Here is a 16080-nt window from a genome sequence, read left to right as displayed (position 1 = left end):
ATGATTTCATTGTCTTTAGAATGTGCCATCTATTCTTAGATATATCAATCTAGTATTCTAGTCTATCGTTGCTGCTGGTGCCCTTATAAATACAAATTGTAATAAGAAAAAAAGATAAGGGCGTGTATGTTTGGCGGTGTGGGAAGTGGAGTGGTTTGTCATCGTGTTCCTCGCCTTACATTTTTCTTCCTTGTCGTATTCTCTTCCCTCCCCCACGCGTGGGGTCAACCGGTCAACGCGCCACACGGTTTGCAACTTTGCACTCCGCCCCTCTCCCCGTAAAAAAAAAAGAAAATTTATATTATTAATCTTACTTTTAAAAAAATTTACAGAAATGTATTTCCATTTAAAAAATTGCAAAACTAATCTTCTCACATTAAACTAGTGGGCACTATGTATAAAATGCTATTTGAGAGAACACGATAGGTGACGTGACAGATAATGAGTCGGATGCAGGAGATGACCACAGAAAGGAGGTTTTATTGTATTGCAGGTAGCCCTAGTCGGAGGCTGCTAGTAAGAAAGACAGCGTGGCTTAGGATAAAAGCTCCCCACCATCTGTCCCGAGCCACGCGTGGTAATTTTTGCAGGCAGTTTCTCATCCACCGATAAAACGCTCTCGTATAGGACAACAAGGGGGCCGCTTGCAAAATTTTGTCACGCGCCTATGGTCATGTCCCGCATACCACTTGTCATCTGTCACATCATCTACTGTGTATAACTAGATGACATTTTATGCACTATGCCCACTTGTTGAGCGCGAGTAGGTTACTTTCATATTTTTAAAATAGAAATATATATATCCGTAAATATTTCAAAAATTAAAATTAAAAATTCTTTAAAAAACCAACTAGGGCAAAGCCTATCTTTAATGGGCCCAACAGATTGTCATGGACCGAATAAGTACGGCCCACCAATTGAAGGCCCAAGACCTTTCGTGGGCCTAAAGCCTCCTTCCCGTCTCCCTCCCTCGCTCGCGTCCTGTCTTCTCCGTTCGACTCCCCTCTCGCCGCCGCCGCCGCTCGAGCTTGGCTTCCACGCGCCGCTGGGGAGGATGGGGAAGGTGCCGCGCGCCACCAAGCTGCCCCTCGCAGTCCTTCCCAAGCCCCACGCGCCGCCGAGGCCGACTGATCTTAGACCCCGCAAAACCCCCGCTAAGGCTCCCAAAACCCATGCTCCGGCCCCGGCCGACGCGCCGCCGCCGCTGGAGAAGAGGCCGATCAGGAATTCATCCGACCTCGCCGCCGCGATACGCGCGGCGGCTGACGCCGACGTCGACGCGGCCGTCGACCTCGCGCGGGCGGCGGCCCCCACCATCCCTCTCCCGCCTCACTCCCTCTCGCTGCTCCTCCGCCGCCTCGCCCTCCACCGCTCCGTCGCCGCCGCGAGGGGCCTCCTCGCGGCGCTCCACCCCTCCCCCGCCTCCTCCCCGCCGCCCCGCCCCGCGCTCCTCGCGCTCGCCGACGCCGTCTGCCGCCGCGGGGAGCCCCGGGAGATCGCGCAGCTCCTCCCCGTCCTCGCCGACCACGGCGTCAAGGCCGACGCCCCCGTCTACAACGCCCTCATGAAGGCGCACTGCGCCGCCTCCGACCACGCGGGGGTCCTCGGCGTGCTCCGCCGGATGAAGGACGACGGCGTCGAGCCCGACCTCGTCACCTACAACACCCTCGTCTTCGGCCTCGCGCGCGCCGGGATGGTCACCAAGGCACGAACCTATCTCGACGCCATGGCCGCCGCAGGCCACTTCCCCGACGTCATCACGTACACCTCGCTCATGAACGGGATGTGCGTCAAGGGCGACGCGCTTGGAGCGCTTGCGCTGCTCGAGGAGATGGAGGCCAAGGGTTGCGAGCCCAATGAGCGAACATACAACACGCTGCTCATGGGGCTCTGCAAGAACAAGAAGTTGGAGAAGGCCGTGGAAGTTTACAGGTCCATGGTTGGAGCTGGGATGAAGCTGGAAGCACCAGCGTATGCAACGTTCGTCAGGGCATTGTGTCGTGCAGGGAGAGTGCCTGATGCATATGAGGTGTTCGACTACGGGATTGAGAGCAAGAGCCTTGCAGAGGTGACGTTGTATACTGAGCTGGACAACTCACTCAAGTGGCTGCACCGGATGAAATCATGAAAGTTGACTGTACCCAGTATCCTTGTCCCTGGTACTTACTTCAGCCTTAATTTTTCCATTAAAAGATGCACGCCTTAATTTGTTGTGTTACAATGAAATATGCAAATTCACTTGAATCTGATATGTGATTGTTTCATCTGTCAGAGTGTGCAATGGATGTTCCAAAAGTGTCAAGGGCCCTATTCTAATCTGTACCATGCTTTGATAGCTTGATTTAATGTTTTTTGTGAACAAATATAGCTTTTTTAAGCGATTGTTTTCCAGGTGTGACCATGAAAACTGCAAGACTAGGAATCACCAAAAATATATTATTGTATATGGATAAATTACCTTGAAGCGAATTGCGCGAGCTAATCAAGTACATGGATCATTAGTACAGTGCTGTTATCATGTACTAATAAAAAGCATAGTATTGGAATGAGATTTTTGTTATTGTGAAGTCTTTCAACATCATACATATTAGTATATCTCTATATAAAATCCATGCAAAATGACAACAGTTTCTTTACCTTTTAGCAAATTTACTGATTATTTTTGCTGTGCTGGGTCTACATTTGGTACCACACTGTATTGTTTTCTCCTGACTACGATATGTCTTCCATTATTCTCTCTACTATCTTAGTGAGTTCCATTGTCTTCAGAAAGACATTTGGTTATTCTCATGATGACCTTAATCAGGAATATCATCTTGACATCCCATTGGTTGACACTTGCTACTTTGCTAGCAATAGCATGTTTCTTCAAATTTAGGATTAACTTGTTTATCTTGAAAAGTTCATCTCCAACAACCATTACCAGGGTTAGTTGTTTGCATCATGATTCTGCCTACATCCATTAACATCTTCCCGTTGCCAGGGCATCCTTCATTCGAGAGGAACACCATCTTGTGGATTAACTGTTTCAGTATGTAGTGCCCCCTGGCAAGCAAAGGGGATAAAAGAACACAGGCACACCATGCTGCGTACAGCTGTCAGATAACAGGCGAAGCACATTTCTATGTATTTAGTTTCAGTATACATGATTAAGAAGTACATAGGCATGCTATGTAGCTTCAGATAATAGGGGAAGCAAATTGGTACGCAGCGAGTTTCATAACATCTTGAAGAAGCAATGGTAGGTTCCTTAAATCTTGCAAATCCTGTACTGTAATGTTTTACATGCTAGCATGGGAAAACACTGTGAGTCATCATGTTCTTCTTTTTCCATGACCGGCAAACTCAGCAGCAAGATGTATGCAAATTCTTGGTTTTATGTTGTCCTTTTATTGCAAATAACTAGCCAGCACAATATTTTTGTTCCCCCTTTTCAGATTCAATAATTTATTTAAAAAGTATGTAGCAGATGTTTTCTAACCCTCATTTGGTACCGACTACTGAGCATATCCTTCATGCTTCGGAATGATCATTAGTCTTCACGCAACAACGGAATCTCATGCAAAGGAAGCGTACTTTGTACTGGAGGAATATATGGGTCGTTTTCTGTTTGTGCCCCTCACTTTGGTCCCTGGAGGATCAGGTTTGCTGTAAATGTCTGAATAAATCATCTAAAATCTCAATTTCTGAAGGTCCATATGTACTTGTGGGGTGATGTAGGAGAAATAAGAAATATTGACAGTCTTTTGTCAATACTGGAGTAAAGCAAAAGGTTTCTGGAAATGTAATTAAAAAAAAACCTGCTAGTCTGAGATTTCAGGATTTTGTTGCCTGTATGGCTGTATCCAGTTTGTCATTTTGAAACTTTACTGTTAGCACTCAGCAATCTTGTGAGTCGTGCATAGCTGAAGGTTCAAACTGCTGACTGGTTTGTGAGTTGTTTTGGCAAGGTGAGGTGTATGCATTATCTAAGACGCATCAATTTTTGTTTCGCACAGGGAACACGTCAGGTGCTGAGATTGCGATACTGAAGCCGAAATGGTCTGTCAATAGAATATTGACCATTGCAGCTATCCGTACTCAAGAGCCAAGACTAATCATCAGTCAAAATGAAGTGCCAGGAGAGTTGTAACATGACCAAAGAATCATGCAGGAATAATGGAGAAAAGCTGAGAAACAGAAACTGGCGGATGCAGGCCTTCATGTCGGTATCAGAATGTCTGAGATGTTCCTCCGGTCAAGTGATGGCCTCTGTGTGATCACCCCGTAGAACATGCAGGAACATGGCAATCCTGATTAAACAAGGAGATCAATCTCGCGTATCATCCACCAGAATGACAGCCAACTCTGGAAAGCCATTCCCCAGTCATCACCTCTCTTGAGTTGACAAGAAGATAGGTTCAATTAAACTGAAAGAGAAGCAGAACAAGGCACCAACCAGTCAACTACAAACTGGACAGATTAATTGAATATCATCCGGGGAATGCTGCCGGAACAATAACAAGAATCGACAGGAGATTCGAGCCGTGCCCTCATCCTCATGCAACGGTGAGAGAAGCTTTGCTCCCTTGCTTTTTGCACAACGCAATGCCATTGACTGTTTCTGAAGATAGAGAGAATTCCCTGTATGGTTGTAATGTCTGGCAAGAAACAGAAACATATGGCCAACATGGAGGGATCTACAGAGGTGCCATACGGCATTAGCACATACTCCTACTAGAGGAATAGGATTCTGATGCGAAGGCTCCAACAATTTCCAAAGGAGAAGAAGAAAACGGAGAAGCTCCAAGTCGCAAGTTTGTTGTCAGTGCAAGCTTGTCTGAATTGACAGGAAACCATGGAGGTGCAGGCTGTGTAACGGTGTATCCTCGTAGCATACTGCCCCATGTTGCATTGTTGCTGCTGTCGTTGGCTGCCTGGAGCTATGACCTGTTTGGGAAGGACAAGGATAATAACACGTAGGACAGCGATGGGGTTGCTTGAGGAGGAGAAAGCTCCATTGTACTGCATCACTGCTGCTGGTGCTGGTGTTGGGGGGACCTGCTTGTCTCTGTTGGCAGTTCAGAAGCCAGCTCTTTTGTGTCCTCCCTGTAGGTCATTACAGATAGATATTGACTCCATCTTGGAATGCTTGGTGTTTTCTTGACCAGAAAAACAAAGAAGCTACACTATGAATCAAATGCGAGGAAATAACCTTCAGTGATATGTCAAATTGTTAACAAGCAGCAACAAGCTAATGTAATGGAGATATGGAACGGAGGGATGATATGAGTAGAATTCATATATATATGTGTATCATGGGGCAGTTGAGGAACATATGTCCATTTGAAGAAAAGAAATTGACGAGCACTTGTGAGAGAAATTCCCGATCAAATGTTCAGGCATTTTGGAGCATCTGAACAACCGTCGCCGTCCCAACTATGCCACAAGAGGAGCTTAGCATGTCTTGGAAGAAAGCAAAAGGAGCCTCTCTCTGCCTAATGTATCTACTATCTACCAGCCCTACATTTGACGGCGACAGATACAGATACTATACCATCAGAAATATCATCAACCAATCATACAGAGCCGTCCTTATCTTAAAGTCCTGAGTGAGCAAAGTTCAGTCAGCTAACTGAAACGTAAGCACAGAACAAGCATGCATTTTGATCAGATTAGTGAAGTAACAGGTGTAAAATCAGCCCTAGCTAACGTGTGTGTCATCATTAACACAGCTGGTTAAGAGATTGAGATACAAGGAACCATAACCATCTGATGGGGCACCAAAAGAGTAGTCAGAAAAATCGGCAAACTACTAAGAGCTATTACTAGAAACATCAAGTGGTCATTAAAATTGGGCAACCTAGGTGTAGTGGAACAAACAGCAAGCAAAGAGCGATGGGTTGATCGATGTGATGCCTCATCCTGTGATGATTTGCCCACCTAATAGTAATAGATTTACAAACACACCAACCAGTCCATTGGCCAGCACTGACATGAACTTGCAAGAAAGAGCTACAGAATGGTCCACTCCAGAGATAGAGACCCTAGGTAAAGAGTCAGCTTTACACCAACAATCAGATTAATCCTGCAAGAATGCATGAGACATGCTGCCTGTAGCTGGCGAGTGTATGCTTTTGTATTGTATTGTTTTGCAAGGACAAGAAAGGACCAACTGATCATGCAATTAATTAACGAATTTGATGCTATATACACGGTGTATGTGTGTATTCATCAGAAATGAACTCTAGCTAAAATCTCTATGAATTTTGTACAAGAAAGATTATCAGTTATAACTATCCAGTATCCAACCTGTATTCTCAGCCTTTTCTCTCTCTTTTCTATTCCTTTTTTCTGCGTTTGGATTTGGTGTTCATGAGGACAAAATGGTCAATTTCGCTTGGCCTTGACAGTGGCAGCAGCAGTAGCATTGGAGGAGGAAGAAGAAGCGGAGCGAGCGGCGACACGGAGGCGGCCGGCGCGGCAAATCTCGGCGGGGGTGGGCGCGTCCCACCGCTGGGTCCGGGCCATGAACGCCTCCATCTCCGCCACGCACTCCTCGGCGTCCATCGCCGCCACCCTCCGCCGGACAGCCGCCGCCTCCTCGCCGGCGACCTCGTCGAACAGCGCCTCCCACCCTTCCCCCCACGGCCCGCTGGCGTTGCACATCTCCAGCGTCCCGTTGCGCCACTCCGTCCAGCTCCAGCCGCGCACCAGCCGCGCCGCGCAGCTGCCGCCGCACGCCGGCCGGCAGGGGCGGCACTTGGCGCCGCTCAGCGGGCCGGGGCTCCCCAGCGACGCCACCGGCACGCCGTACGGCGCCGGCGGGAACGAGTACTGCCGGTCGCTCAGCACGCAGAACGGCAGCCGCCGCTCACGGGCACGGACGCCGGCCACCTTCAGCTGCGCCTTGAACGCCGCCTCCGAGTTGAGCTCCTGGTACCCCGCGACGTCGAGCCGCGGGATCAGCGAGAGCCGCGACAGCGCCACGTCCGACGCGTGGCGGCCGCCGGCGCCCAGGCGGTCGTTGAGGCCGCCGAACCGCGACCCCTGCGGGACGACGTAGGCGCCGCCGGCCGGGAACGCGTCGGCGGCGGCGAGCGGGCCGGTCCAGAAGCCGTCGACCCGCGTGCGGACCACCCAATCATACGTGAAGTTGCCTCGAGATTCGCGCTCGCGGATCAGGTCCAGACACCCCTCCACCAACCGAAAATACTGGAGCAATCCCTGCTCAATATAATAACAGTAATAAATACATCATTACTCCAATTGCAATTAGAAATGAGATTATTAACAGCTAGTAGCTGTTAATCTATTATACGGATTAGGTAGATTAGTCACTGTCATTAACTTTTTTTACAGCAAGATGGATTAGTCACTGTCATTAACTTTTTTTATGACAGGAGAACACGTGACAATGCAAATATACTTTCGTTTGCAAACATTGACATTTTTGCGATTGGTTGTCTAGATGGAGTATCTATCTACATCTAGCTCGTGACCCTTTTTTCTCAGACAAAGCATAAAGGCAACATAGATATCCGAAGCTTTGGAGGTGAATACACAGGATGAAAAAAGATGATCATAAAGCAAGGCAAAGAACAATATTCTATCAAATCAGACTTTTGTGGGGAAGATGACGAATGGCTTTTGTAGGGACTTTCTCAAAGCCTCAATATGTACCCACGTTACCTGCCGTTTCATACTTTCGTACGTGGGACATTGATAGACATACACCTTTGGCCATTATTGTATTCAAGCAAAACTATGACCACTATTATATTCAAGAAAAACTATCTAATATTTTAACACATGGATAAGAAACTATCTAATATTAATATTTCAGTACACATGAATGATATAAGGGGACATTTTACAGTAACTTCAAAAGATGGTTCATTTGTCGTTCCAAATGGTTGGTGCCAAAATTTCGTCTTGTAGAAGGTAAATTCTACTACTTCTCAATAAATTATTCTCTCTCTCGAATGCACAGATTTCATTTGAAGAAAAACCCAAATGAGACCATAGTTTATTTGCAGAAACGAGCATATGTGCGGTGAACCAGGACTACTCCATCTGTATGGCTGATATGCTTTTTTTAACAATAGCAATTGCAACCTGTGGAGCCAGCCATGTGCTCGTGTAATGCACATGCTGGTAATTTGCCCCCACAGCCTCCAACCATGGATCAGCGCTAGCACGGACAGCGCAGCATCTCATCGATCATTCAAGACTGAATGATACTCGTATAAAATACTGCTACTCCATCCTTTTAAAATTTACAATATTCATTCTAAAATATAATCATTTTTAAAGTTAGGTATAAAGAATTAAGAAAGTAGATAAGAGTAATTGAAAAATATATATAATTGTTATAATTAGTTAAAATGATGGGAAATAGTTTTGTTTTAAAGTTGGGATAAAAGGGTAGAAATAGTTTCATTTTAGAATGAAGGGAGAATTCAATCTATCTCAAAATATAACTAATTATTCATCCACATACTCATCCGAAGTCTCAACCAAGCATAGCATCTCTCAAATAATTTCTATATCTATTTTTCTATTCAACCAATCAAAATCATTTTTACTCTATTCTCTTAAAAAATAAACATAATATATTTTAAGACGGAAAAGTGATTAACTGTTGTAGTTAAGCACCAAGACAGTTGAGAAAACTTTTAGAAACTACCCAGATGATCAGTCATGTGGTCATGGCACGTGCATGGGTATGTGTACTAGTCCCAGGTGCATCGGCGCGAGATTTGTCAAGAACAGCCAAGTACGTTTTGTGAGAAATGATACATGTAAAAAGAAAATCAAAAGTGTACACGGCAATGTCCTCTTCCGTTCGTAGTTTCTGCTGAATTAACCTTCAAAGAACAATGCAGCAAAAAAGAAAAACCCATGGAACTAAGAATTTGTGTGCCAGTGGCGTACTAAACACGATGCCATTAGAAACATCGTTGTTAATTTTGACGCGTACTGAACGGTCCACAAAAGGAATAATGGCCGTTTTGTGATGTAGAATATCAGACGACTTGACATTGTTTACTAGTATTAACCACGTACACGAGCCCAATCTGAATTCACTTTCTTTGTTTTGATTTTACTGTAGAACTGTCCTTGCGAACAATTGAGTTATTCCTTGCAATTTTGTCAGGTCCCAAACATGTTGACACCTTTTCAGCACCAACCAAACTCGGTGATTGTGATTGATACTTTTGCTAGCTGGGGACAGCGAACGAGCTGTGTGTAAATTTTAAAAAACTTATTTGAAACTAGTAGTAAGCAATTTGGCCACTGTCTGGCTGACTCTTTTGACTAGATCCGTGAAATTGGGTTAACATGCATGCATGCATGCCCAATGAGCAATTAGCAAAATGAAGATACCTCTACACTGTCGAATTGATAGGTGAAAATTAAATTAAACAGTTGGTAATTCAATCTTGCTTGCTGTTCTTTCTCCCATTTGAAGGAAGCTATCACTCTTAATTATCTTCTTGAGAAATTAAGAAAAAAACACTTCTCTGGAGAGGGAGAGAAAGAAACGGAACCGCTCCTAGATTAAAGAGGAGAACCCAACAACCTTCCGCTCCCCTGCCCACATCACCTTCGGTTAACTTCCAGGTGGTTTTATTTTACTACTTTATTCATTACTAGGCCGTTTCTTTCTTTGATTTTTTTTTCTGAAAATAAGAACAAAAAGTTGCGAACAAATTATCTCCAGATTAAGCAACGTGGACAGATTAGCAGAGGCGACACAAGAGGAATAACATTAGTAGTATAATCGTGGTGAATTGATAAATTAATTAATTAGTTAATAATGTGCTGAGAAAAAAAATTGCAAGGAGTATGCAGCGGCAGCAAGCAAGTCGAGAGATCGAAGAGAACGACGCAACGCAAGCAATGGAATCGATTGGAGAGGGAGCATGCATGGGTGGGTGTGGGTGCGTGCGTGCGTGGTTTGATGCGCAAGCAAGGAACAAACCAAACAAATCCCAGCCATGGAGTGGTGGGGGTGATCGGAGATTTGAAACGACGGCGGCCGGGGGCGTACCTGGATGCCGTTGGGCGAGTTGTCGGCGGTGAGAACGCGGGCGCGCTCCGGCGTCTCGGCGATGTACTCCGGCCGGAACACCCGCACGGCGGCCAGCCTGGACCCCGGCGGCGCGGCGCGGGCGAGGAGGGAGAGCTTGTAGGCGTCGGCGTCGAGCGGGCTGTGGAGGAACACGTCGACGACGGGCTCCCCGCCTCCGCCTCCGCCTCCGCCGCCGCCTTCCTCCTGCTGCCTCTGCTCCCGCTGGTGGGAGACGAGCGCGGCGAGGACGTGGCGCGCGATGGAGGGCCCGGTGAGCTCGAACCGCCGCGCCCCACCAACCAAGCACACCGCCACCCTCGGCGGCGGGGGCGCCGAACCGTACCGTCCCAGGGCCAGCAGCGACGGGAGGCGCCCTATCGAGGACGGGAAGGAGATGGCCGCGGCGAGGAAGAGCAGCAGCGGCGCGATCACGGCGACGAGGCGGCCCCTGCGCGCCGCCGCGGCGGGGAGGGGAGCCGCCGACGACGCCGCGGCGCTCCCGGGCTTCATGCTGCCGGGTGATCGATGGGGCTCGGCGGTGGGCGTGGCCGTGGGCGTGGGGGGAGAGAGAGGGCGGTTGCTAGCTCATGGCCATGGCGGCGGCGTGGGCGGAGGCGTGGCAGTACAAGTAGAGGGCGAGGGCGAGGGCGAGGGCGAGGCGAACAGGGGGAGGTGGTGGCGCGGCGCGGTGCGTTGCGGAGGGGAGGATGGGTGACGACTGACGACTCGGCGACAACTTTGATGCCGCCTTTAATGACCCACGTCTTCTTCGCTACTTACCCGGTTTACTTACTGTTCCAGATAACTCGAGTTAACAATATTTGTATTTTGTTAAACTTTTAGAATTTTGACAATGGATAATTTTCTTAATGCTTCGTCCGAATACAAGACGAATGGTACACGTAGATTCTTCTTAAAAAGTATTATTATATTACTATAGTTATCACAAACTTAGTAGATTTATATATTTATTTTGACAAAAATATGCTCTTTGGAATTTTAGATTTGATCATATTTTTTACCAGAGGGACTGATATTTACAATTAGTTAATTATTTTTAATATAAATTATTCCATCATTTGCTTAAAATAAAACCACGTCTCCGCGGCTACTCAATCACATCTCGATAAAAAAATTAAAAACTACCAACAGTCTTATCTTTTTTTTATTATGTTTATATTGGTAAGCTGAAGTTTAAATTTTAAAACTTAAATTTAGAGTGTATTTTAAGGTTTTTTCTCATATTTTATTTTTAATTTTTTCTTTAAATCGCTAAACATAAAAGATTTATCCATATATTATTTCTAATGGTTGATAAGACATTTATCTTATGTTTAATATACACCATTGTTTCTCCTATTGCTTGTACTTACATGTAGTTATTGTTTTTTTCTTAAACCATAAAATAGAATACAGTGACCAACCAGCTGATCAAATTCAGCTCATATTACATCTGGACATCTAAAGCTGGTTTTTACCTACAAAATCCACTATTAATTAATTAATTAATTAATTGCTGTCGGTTTTGACAATTTGATTTATCTTAGCTCTAAGTTGATTCTATAGTAGTAGTTGGATGGATCAGTGAAGGGCACTGCGAAATAGTAGAGGAAAATGGCATGCTGTTCCTAACAAATGTACTGCAGACATGCATGTCGTTTGGCTGATTAACCAGTCGTTTACTGCATTTCCAAACAATCTTGTTGATCAAATTAATGTGGTTTTGTTTTCATTGTTTGTTTGTGTCGGATATCTCAGTGCGGTTGCGCTGTCGTTTGATTAAAATTGGGGTAGAATTATAGTTCGAATTTTCTTGATTATATGCAAGAGTATATATGTATTTTTCATGATATATATTTCCCTTTAGGCAGGGAGTTTCTACTGGCCTCTATATGATCGACATACCTTTCATTTGGTATGTGCACGTAACCTGTATGTGTTTTTCATGAAATACTTTAGATGACACCGTTAATTTTTTCACATACGTATGAGCATTCAACTTATTGAAAATCTTATGAATTATCATTTATTGTGATTGAATTTCTTACTAAATATATTTTAATTACAATTTAAATAAGGCAAATGATCTCTAATATCATCTATTAAAATATGGAAGGAGATTTTTTAAAAGAACTCCTCGGTATTTCTGTGAAGTAGAAAAAAGATACACCACGCGTTCTTACTTGAGGAATGTGAGCCTTAACGTGTTAAAACTTACCATATACTCCCTCCATATCCATATTTTTATATATGACACCGTTAACTTTTAGGATTACGTTTGACCATTCGTCCTATTCAAAATTTATATCCAAATATGTAAAATTATAATGCATACTTAAAGTTCATATAATAATAAATCATATTATAACAAAATAATTATATAATTTTTTTGAATAAGACGAATAGTCAAACGTGGACCGAAAAGTCAACGGCGTCATATAAAAAATATGGAGGGAGTATTTATTTACACCTACATAGTATGGAGAGTAACCATATACGGTGAGAAAAGCCTTTTAGGAAGGAAAATAATTTACTTTCTAATATACTCATAGTATAATTATCCTGTTTTATATTATAAAATATTTTGATCCCCCATCAATTCATATATTGCTTATAAATATGAACATATATATGTGAAACATATTTCACGTATCCATTGGTAAATCTAGTTAGAAATAAAATATTTTATATATGGAACGGCGACAGCAATAATCATATAAAATCTTTATTTATCTCAAATGAAACAGCCAGCTAGCTGTAGTTTCATAGGAGTACATGACTAAGTATTGAGGTGATTTATTTCTTTTCTCGAAACATATGGCAAAGGGGACGTTTATAATCCACACGCACTCACTGCTGTAAATATATACACACCTACTCCTATAAATATATACACGCATATATGCACTCTTACGAGCACAATTATTAAAAGCTGGGTTACACATTGATATTAGCGAAATTATCATGGACGTCTCGTTATCGACGGATATATGGCAGCTGCTTGGTAGCCAGCTTCTGAGAATCAGGGAAAGCTTCTAAACCTAGCTTCTCCAAATTCTGAATTCTTAGTTCATTTTCCAGAATCTGTAACTATGAAGCTGTAGATCGTTTGGGACAGTTTCTGGACAGAAGCGGCTTCTGGGAAAAGCTGCAGCTGGGAGAAGCTCCCCAAATAGGCCCGTGCTCTAAGACTGAACATTTGAACTCAAGCGAATAAGTTTCACCAAGAAACCTAAGTTAAGGTACAGCAACTTCAGTGGTACCGAGGGTACGTTCTCCTACGGAAGAAATATGAAGAATAAAAGATTATCAATTTTTTGATAGCTATTATAAATGATGAAATTAATTAGTATAAAACTGAAAATCTATTTTAGAAATATGAGATAATAAAATTTTTATAGAAACTTTTTGAAAAATACATCGTCTAATTATTTAGGAAACTCGCATACAAAAGCCGTTCAAAAAATCTGGGATAATCTAAATCTGGATTAATCCAGTGTAGTAACAACCGATCCTGAGATGTTGTACTATTAATTAACCGATGGAGGTATAGTGCTTACAGTAGCCTTGACCAGTGACAAACACACTTGTGTAGACGGCGTTGTACATGTAACATGCTGGTGATCTGGGGCACACCACAACTGTTGAAAGCTGAAACAGATTCAGAAACCGTGGGATTTTGGAAAGCACGGCCACATGCTATGCGGCCCCGCAGATAGGACCCGCCCCGACTATATTGATTTTTTTATCTACGTTTGAACTTTCATTTTATTAAAAAATTTATATAATTATTGACTATTCTTATTATGATTTGATTTATTATTAAAGTTAACTTTAAGTATGATTTATATTTTTTATATTTGGACAAAAATTTTGAATAAGACGAAGGGTTAAACGTAAATAAAAAGCTAACGGCGTCGAAAAAGAACGGAGGTAGTACTAGTATTCCGTTTTAACATATCATAATATTTTTTTGATTTAGATTACGACGATGTTAAAATATTTTATTTTAATCACTTCGGTTATTAATTTTTAAATTTTAAATTGATTAGATAGCATCTGACTGGCTCTAAAGTCACCCGAATTATTAAAATCATATGAACCAATGCAAAGTGCTTATACTGTGATACGAAATTTAAATTCTAGATATAATTGTATTTCGAAACGGAGTAAGTAGATCATGTTCGAAGAAAGCTTCAATCGGCTACAACTTCTGGTCACGTATAAGTTACAGGCTCCTCTAAATAGTAGTAGTAGTTGCAACTTCTTACATTCTTCTATTTGCGCTTACATTTGTAAGCTAAAATTTGAGCTTTAATCTTAAATTTAGAATTGATTTTGGATTTTTTTCCGTACTTTAATTTCTAATCTTACTTTTAGATCACTAAGAATACATATATAAATATTTTAATAATATTTTTTTATAAATATACCAAACAATCACCAATGTAGTTGTAGAATAAAAAATAAACTATAAATGAGAAACTCAAATAATCAGTTTTGTATACTGTGATAAGATAGATTCTTACCCGTTGTTTCTTATAATTTTAAGTGTCCCATCAGGGCTATAGATACATTTGTAAGCTACTTTCTCATTTATTATAAGCACATTTTATAAACCATTGAATGTATTTTCTTAAAAAATATTATACATGGATTTTCAAAATAAATTAAATAAATTTGTTTTTCTTAATTTATAATAGCTAATCCTTAATTAATTATATGACAAATATCTTTATCATTTTCATGTGGCTTATAAGATAATCCTATAAGTGAAAATCAGTCATGCATTAAACTTACCTACCAATCTATGGACTAATTTCTTGGTGCCTTCCAGTGCACATAGGAGCTGGGTGTTATATATATGATTTTATACATCCAACATGCAAGCACACATAAAGTATATATAGTTGCACATTTGCAACATGCATGAATAATTGCCTATATATATTCCAGTAGTCCAATCTGCTGGTGAGTCAGACCACCGACAACTGGGTTGGTTTCTAGTTGTTTTTGTATATAATACCAGCAAACATCGAAGATTCGGAACTTGCTAATAATCAGCAGACAAAACAGCCTCGGTGTTTCCATTTTATACTCGTAAACTAAAATTTAAAACATCAAGATATTTAGATTAATTTTAGGATTTTTTTGCTTTATAATTTATTTTTGATTTGTTGCTTTTGATCGTCAGTAATATGCATACTAAAATCTTATTTATAAATTATTTTTTATTTACCAATATGTCGTTTACCATTTTTTTCCAAAAAGACTAGCAATGACACAAAAAATTTGACCAAGATGGAACGACTGGTCGATAGTAGTAGGTACGTGTATGGCTGTATGTACATGTATGCATGCAGGACACTTTTTAATAATGGCTAACTCGGTCTCGATACTTTTTAATAATGGATAACTTGGTCTCGACTTCTATGAAGTTATAACCAATTATTATATGGGATAGTTTATAGTTTAACGTCCTAGAAAGTTCAATGAACTTAAACATAAAACAAAAACAAGAGAAAACAGTAGGCAATACAAAAGACCAGCCTTATCTAAATTTTTAACCAAATTGTCCAAAAACTTGCATAGCCCAAAATCTTCGACGTCTGGTAAGCAGCAAAAATAGTTTAGCATGCATGACACTAGATAGTAACCAAGTCGAAGGTCAACGCATCATCATGCATGCGAATGTCAACACGTTTGAATTGATGAACAAATAAGATGGTAAGCAAGCCGCCCATCTGGACCTAAAGCCTCAAGCTCTCTTAATAAAGACACTCCTATGATTAATTAGTAAGAGCCACTCACTTTTATTTTATATCTAACGTTTTCCTTATGTGGATTCACGAAGGAACGAACGAAACAGCGCGCAGTTATGCGTCGGTGTGTATGATAGCTGTATGCTTGTCAGGGTTGGTGGTGGGGCCGTGTTCGGCCACCCTAAGGTAACTAATTTTTTTCGTTTTTCGCGCGCACGTTTTTTAATATTAAACGATGTATTTTTTTATAAAAAAATTTAT

At 42.2% G+C, this 16080-nt stretch overlaps 2 protein-coding genes across 3 annotated transcripts; one reads left to right on the top strand and one right to left on the bottom strand.

Moving 5' to 3' along the window:
• The first annotated feature begins 994 nt into the window (after positions 1-994).
• Positions 995-3331, top strand: LOC102708215 (pentatricopeptide repeat-containing protein At2g17670-like). Of its 2 annotated transcripts, none has more exons than XM_040520543.1 (2): positions 995-2159; positions 2984-3331. In XM_040520543.1, exon 1 carries the CDS (start codon positions 1055-1057, stop codon positions 2126-2128), a length of 1074 nt encoding a protein of 357 aa, XP_040376477.1. In that variant the 5' UTR covers positions 995-1054; the 3' UTR covers positions 2129-2159; positions 2984-3331. The 2 variants fall into 2 exon arrangements, with proteins under 2 accessions (XP_040376477.1, XP_040376478.1); XM_040520544.1 differs by lacking the exon at positions 2984-3331 and adding an exon at positions 2273-2977.
• A 2714-nt stretch (positions 3332-6045) lies between these two features.
• Positions 6046-10762, bottom strand: LOC107303493. Its single transcript, XM_040520542.1, has 2 exons — positions 10037-10762; positions 6046-7206 (listed from the first exon to the last, which is right to left on the bottom strand). The coding sequence occupies exons 1-2, from the start codon at positions 10565-10567 to the stop codon at positions 6370-6372; spliced, it is 1368 nt and encodes a 455-aa protein (XP_040376476.1). The 5' UTR covers positions 10568-10762; the 3' UTR covers positions 6046-6369.
• Between the last annotated feature and the right edge of the window lie 5318 nt (positions 10763-16080).

This window comes from Oryza brachyantha, chromosome 2, assembly GCF_000231095.2.
Source record: "Oryza brachyantha chromosome 2, ObraRS2, whole genome shotgun sequence".
NCBI lineage: Eukaryota > Viridiplantae > Streptophyta > Magnoliopsida > Poales > Poaceae > Oryza > Oryza brachyantha.
The sequence above is the reverse complement of the archived record's forward strand: the minus strand, read 5'-3'. Positions and strand labels throughout refer to the sequence as shown.

Coding starts and splice junctions, on each gene's coding strand:
- LOC102708215 (XM_040520543.1), top strand. CDS start 1,055: ATGGGGAAGGTGCCGCGCGCCACCAAGCTGCCCCTCGCAGTCCTTCCC.
- LOC107303493 (XM_040520542.1), bottom strand. CDS start 10,567: ATGAAGCCCGGGAGCGCCGCGGCGTCGTCGGCGGCTCCCCTCCCCGCC. Junction 7,207..10,036: donor ACTCGCCCAACGGCATCCAG/GTACGCCCCCGG, acceptor TATATTGAGCAG/GGATTGCTCCAGTATTTTCG.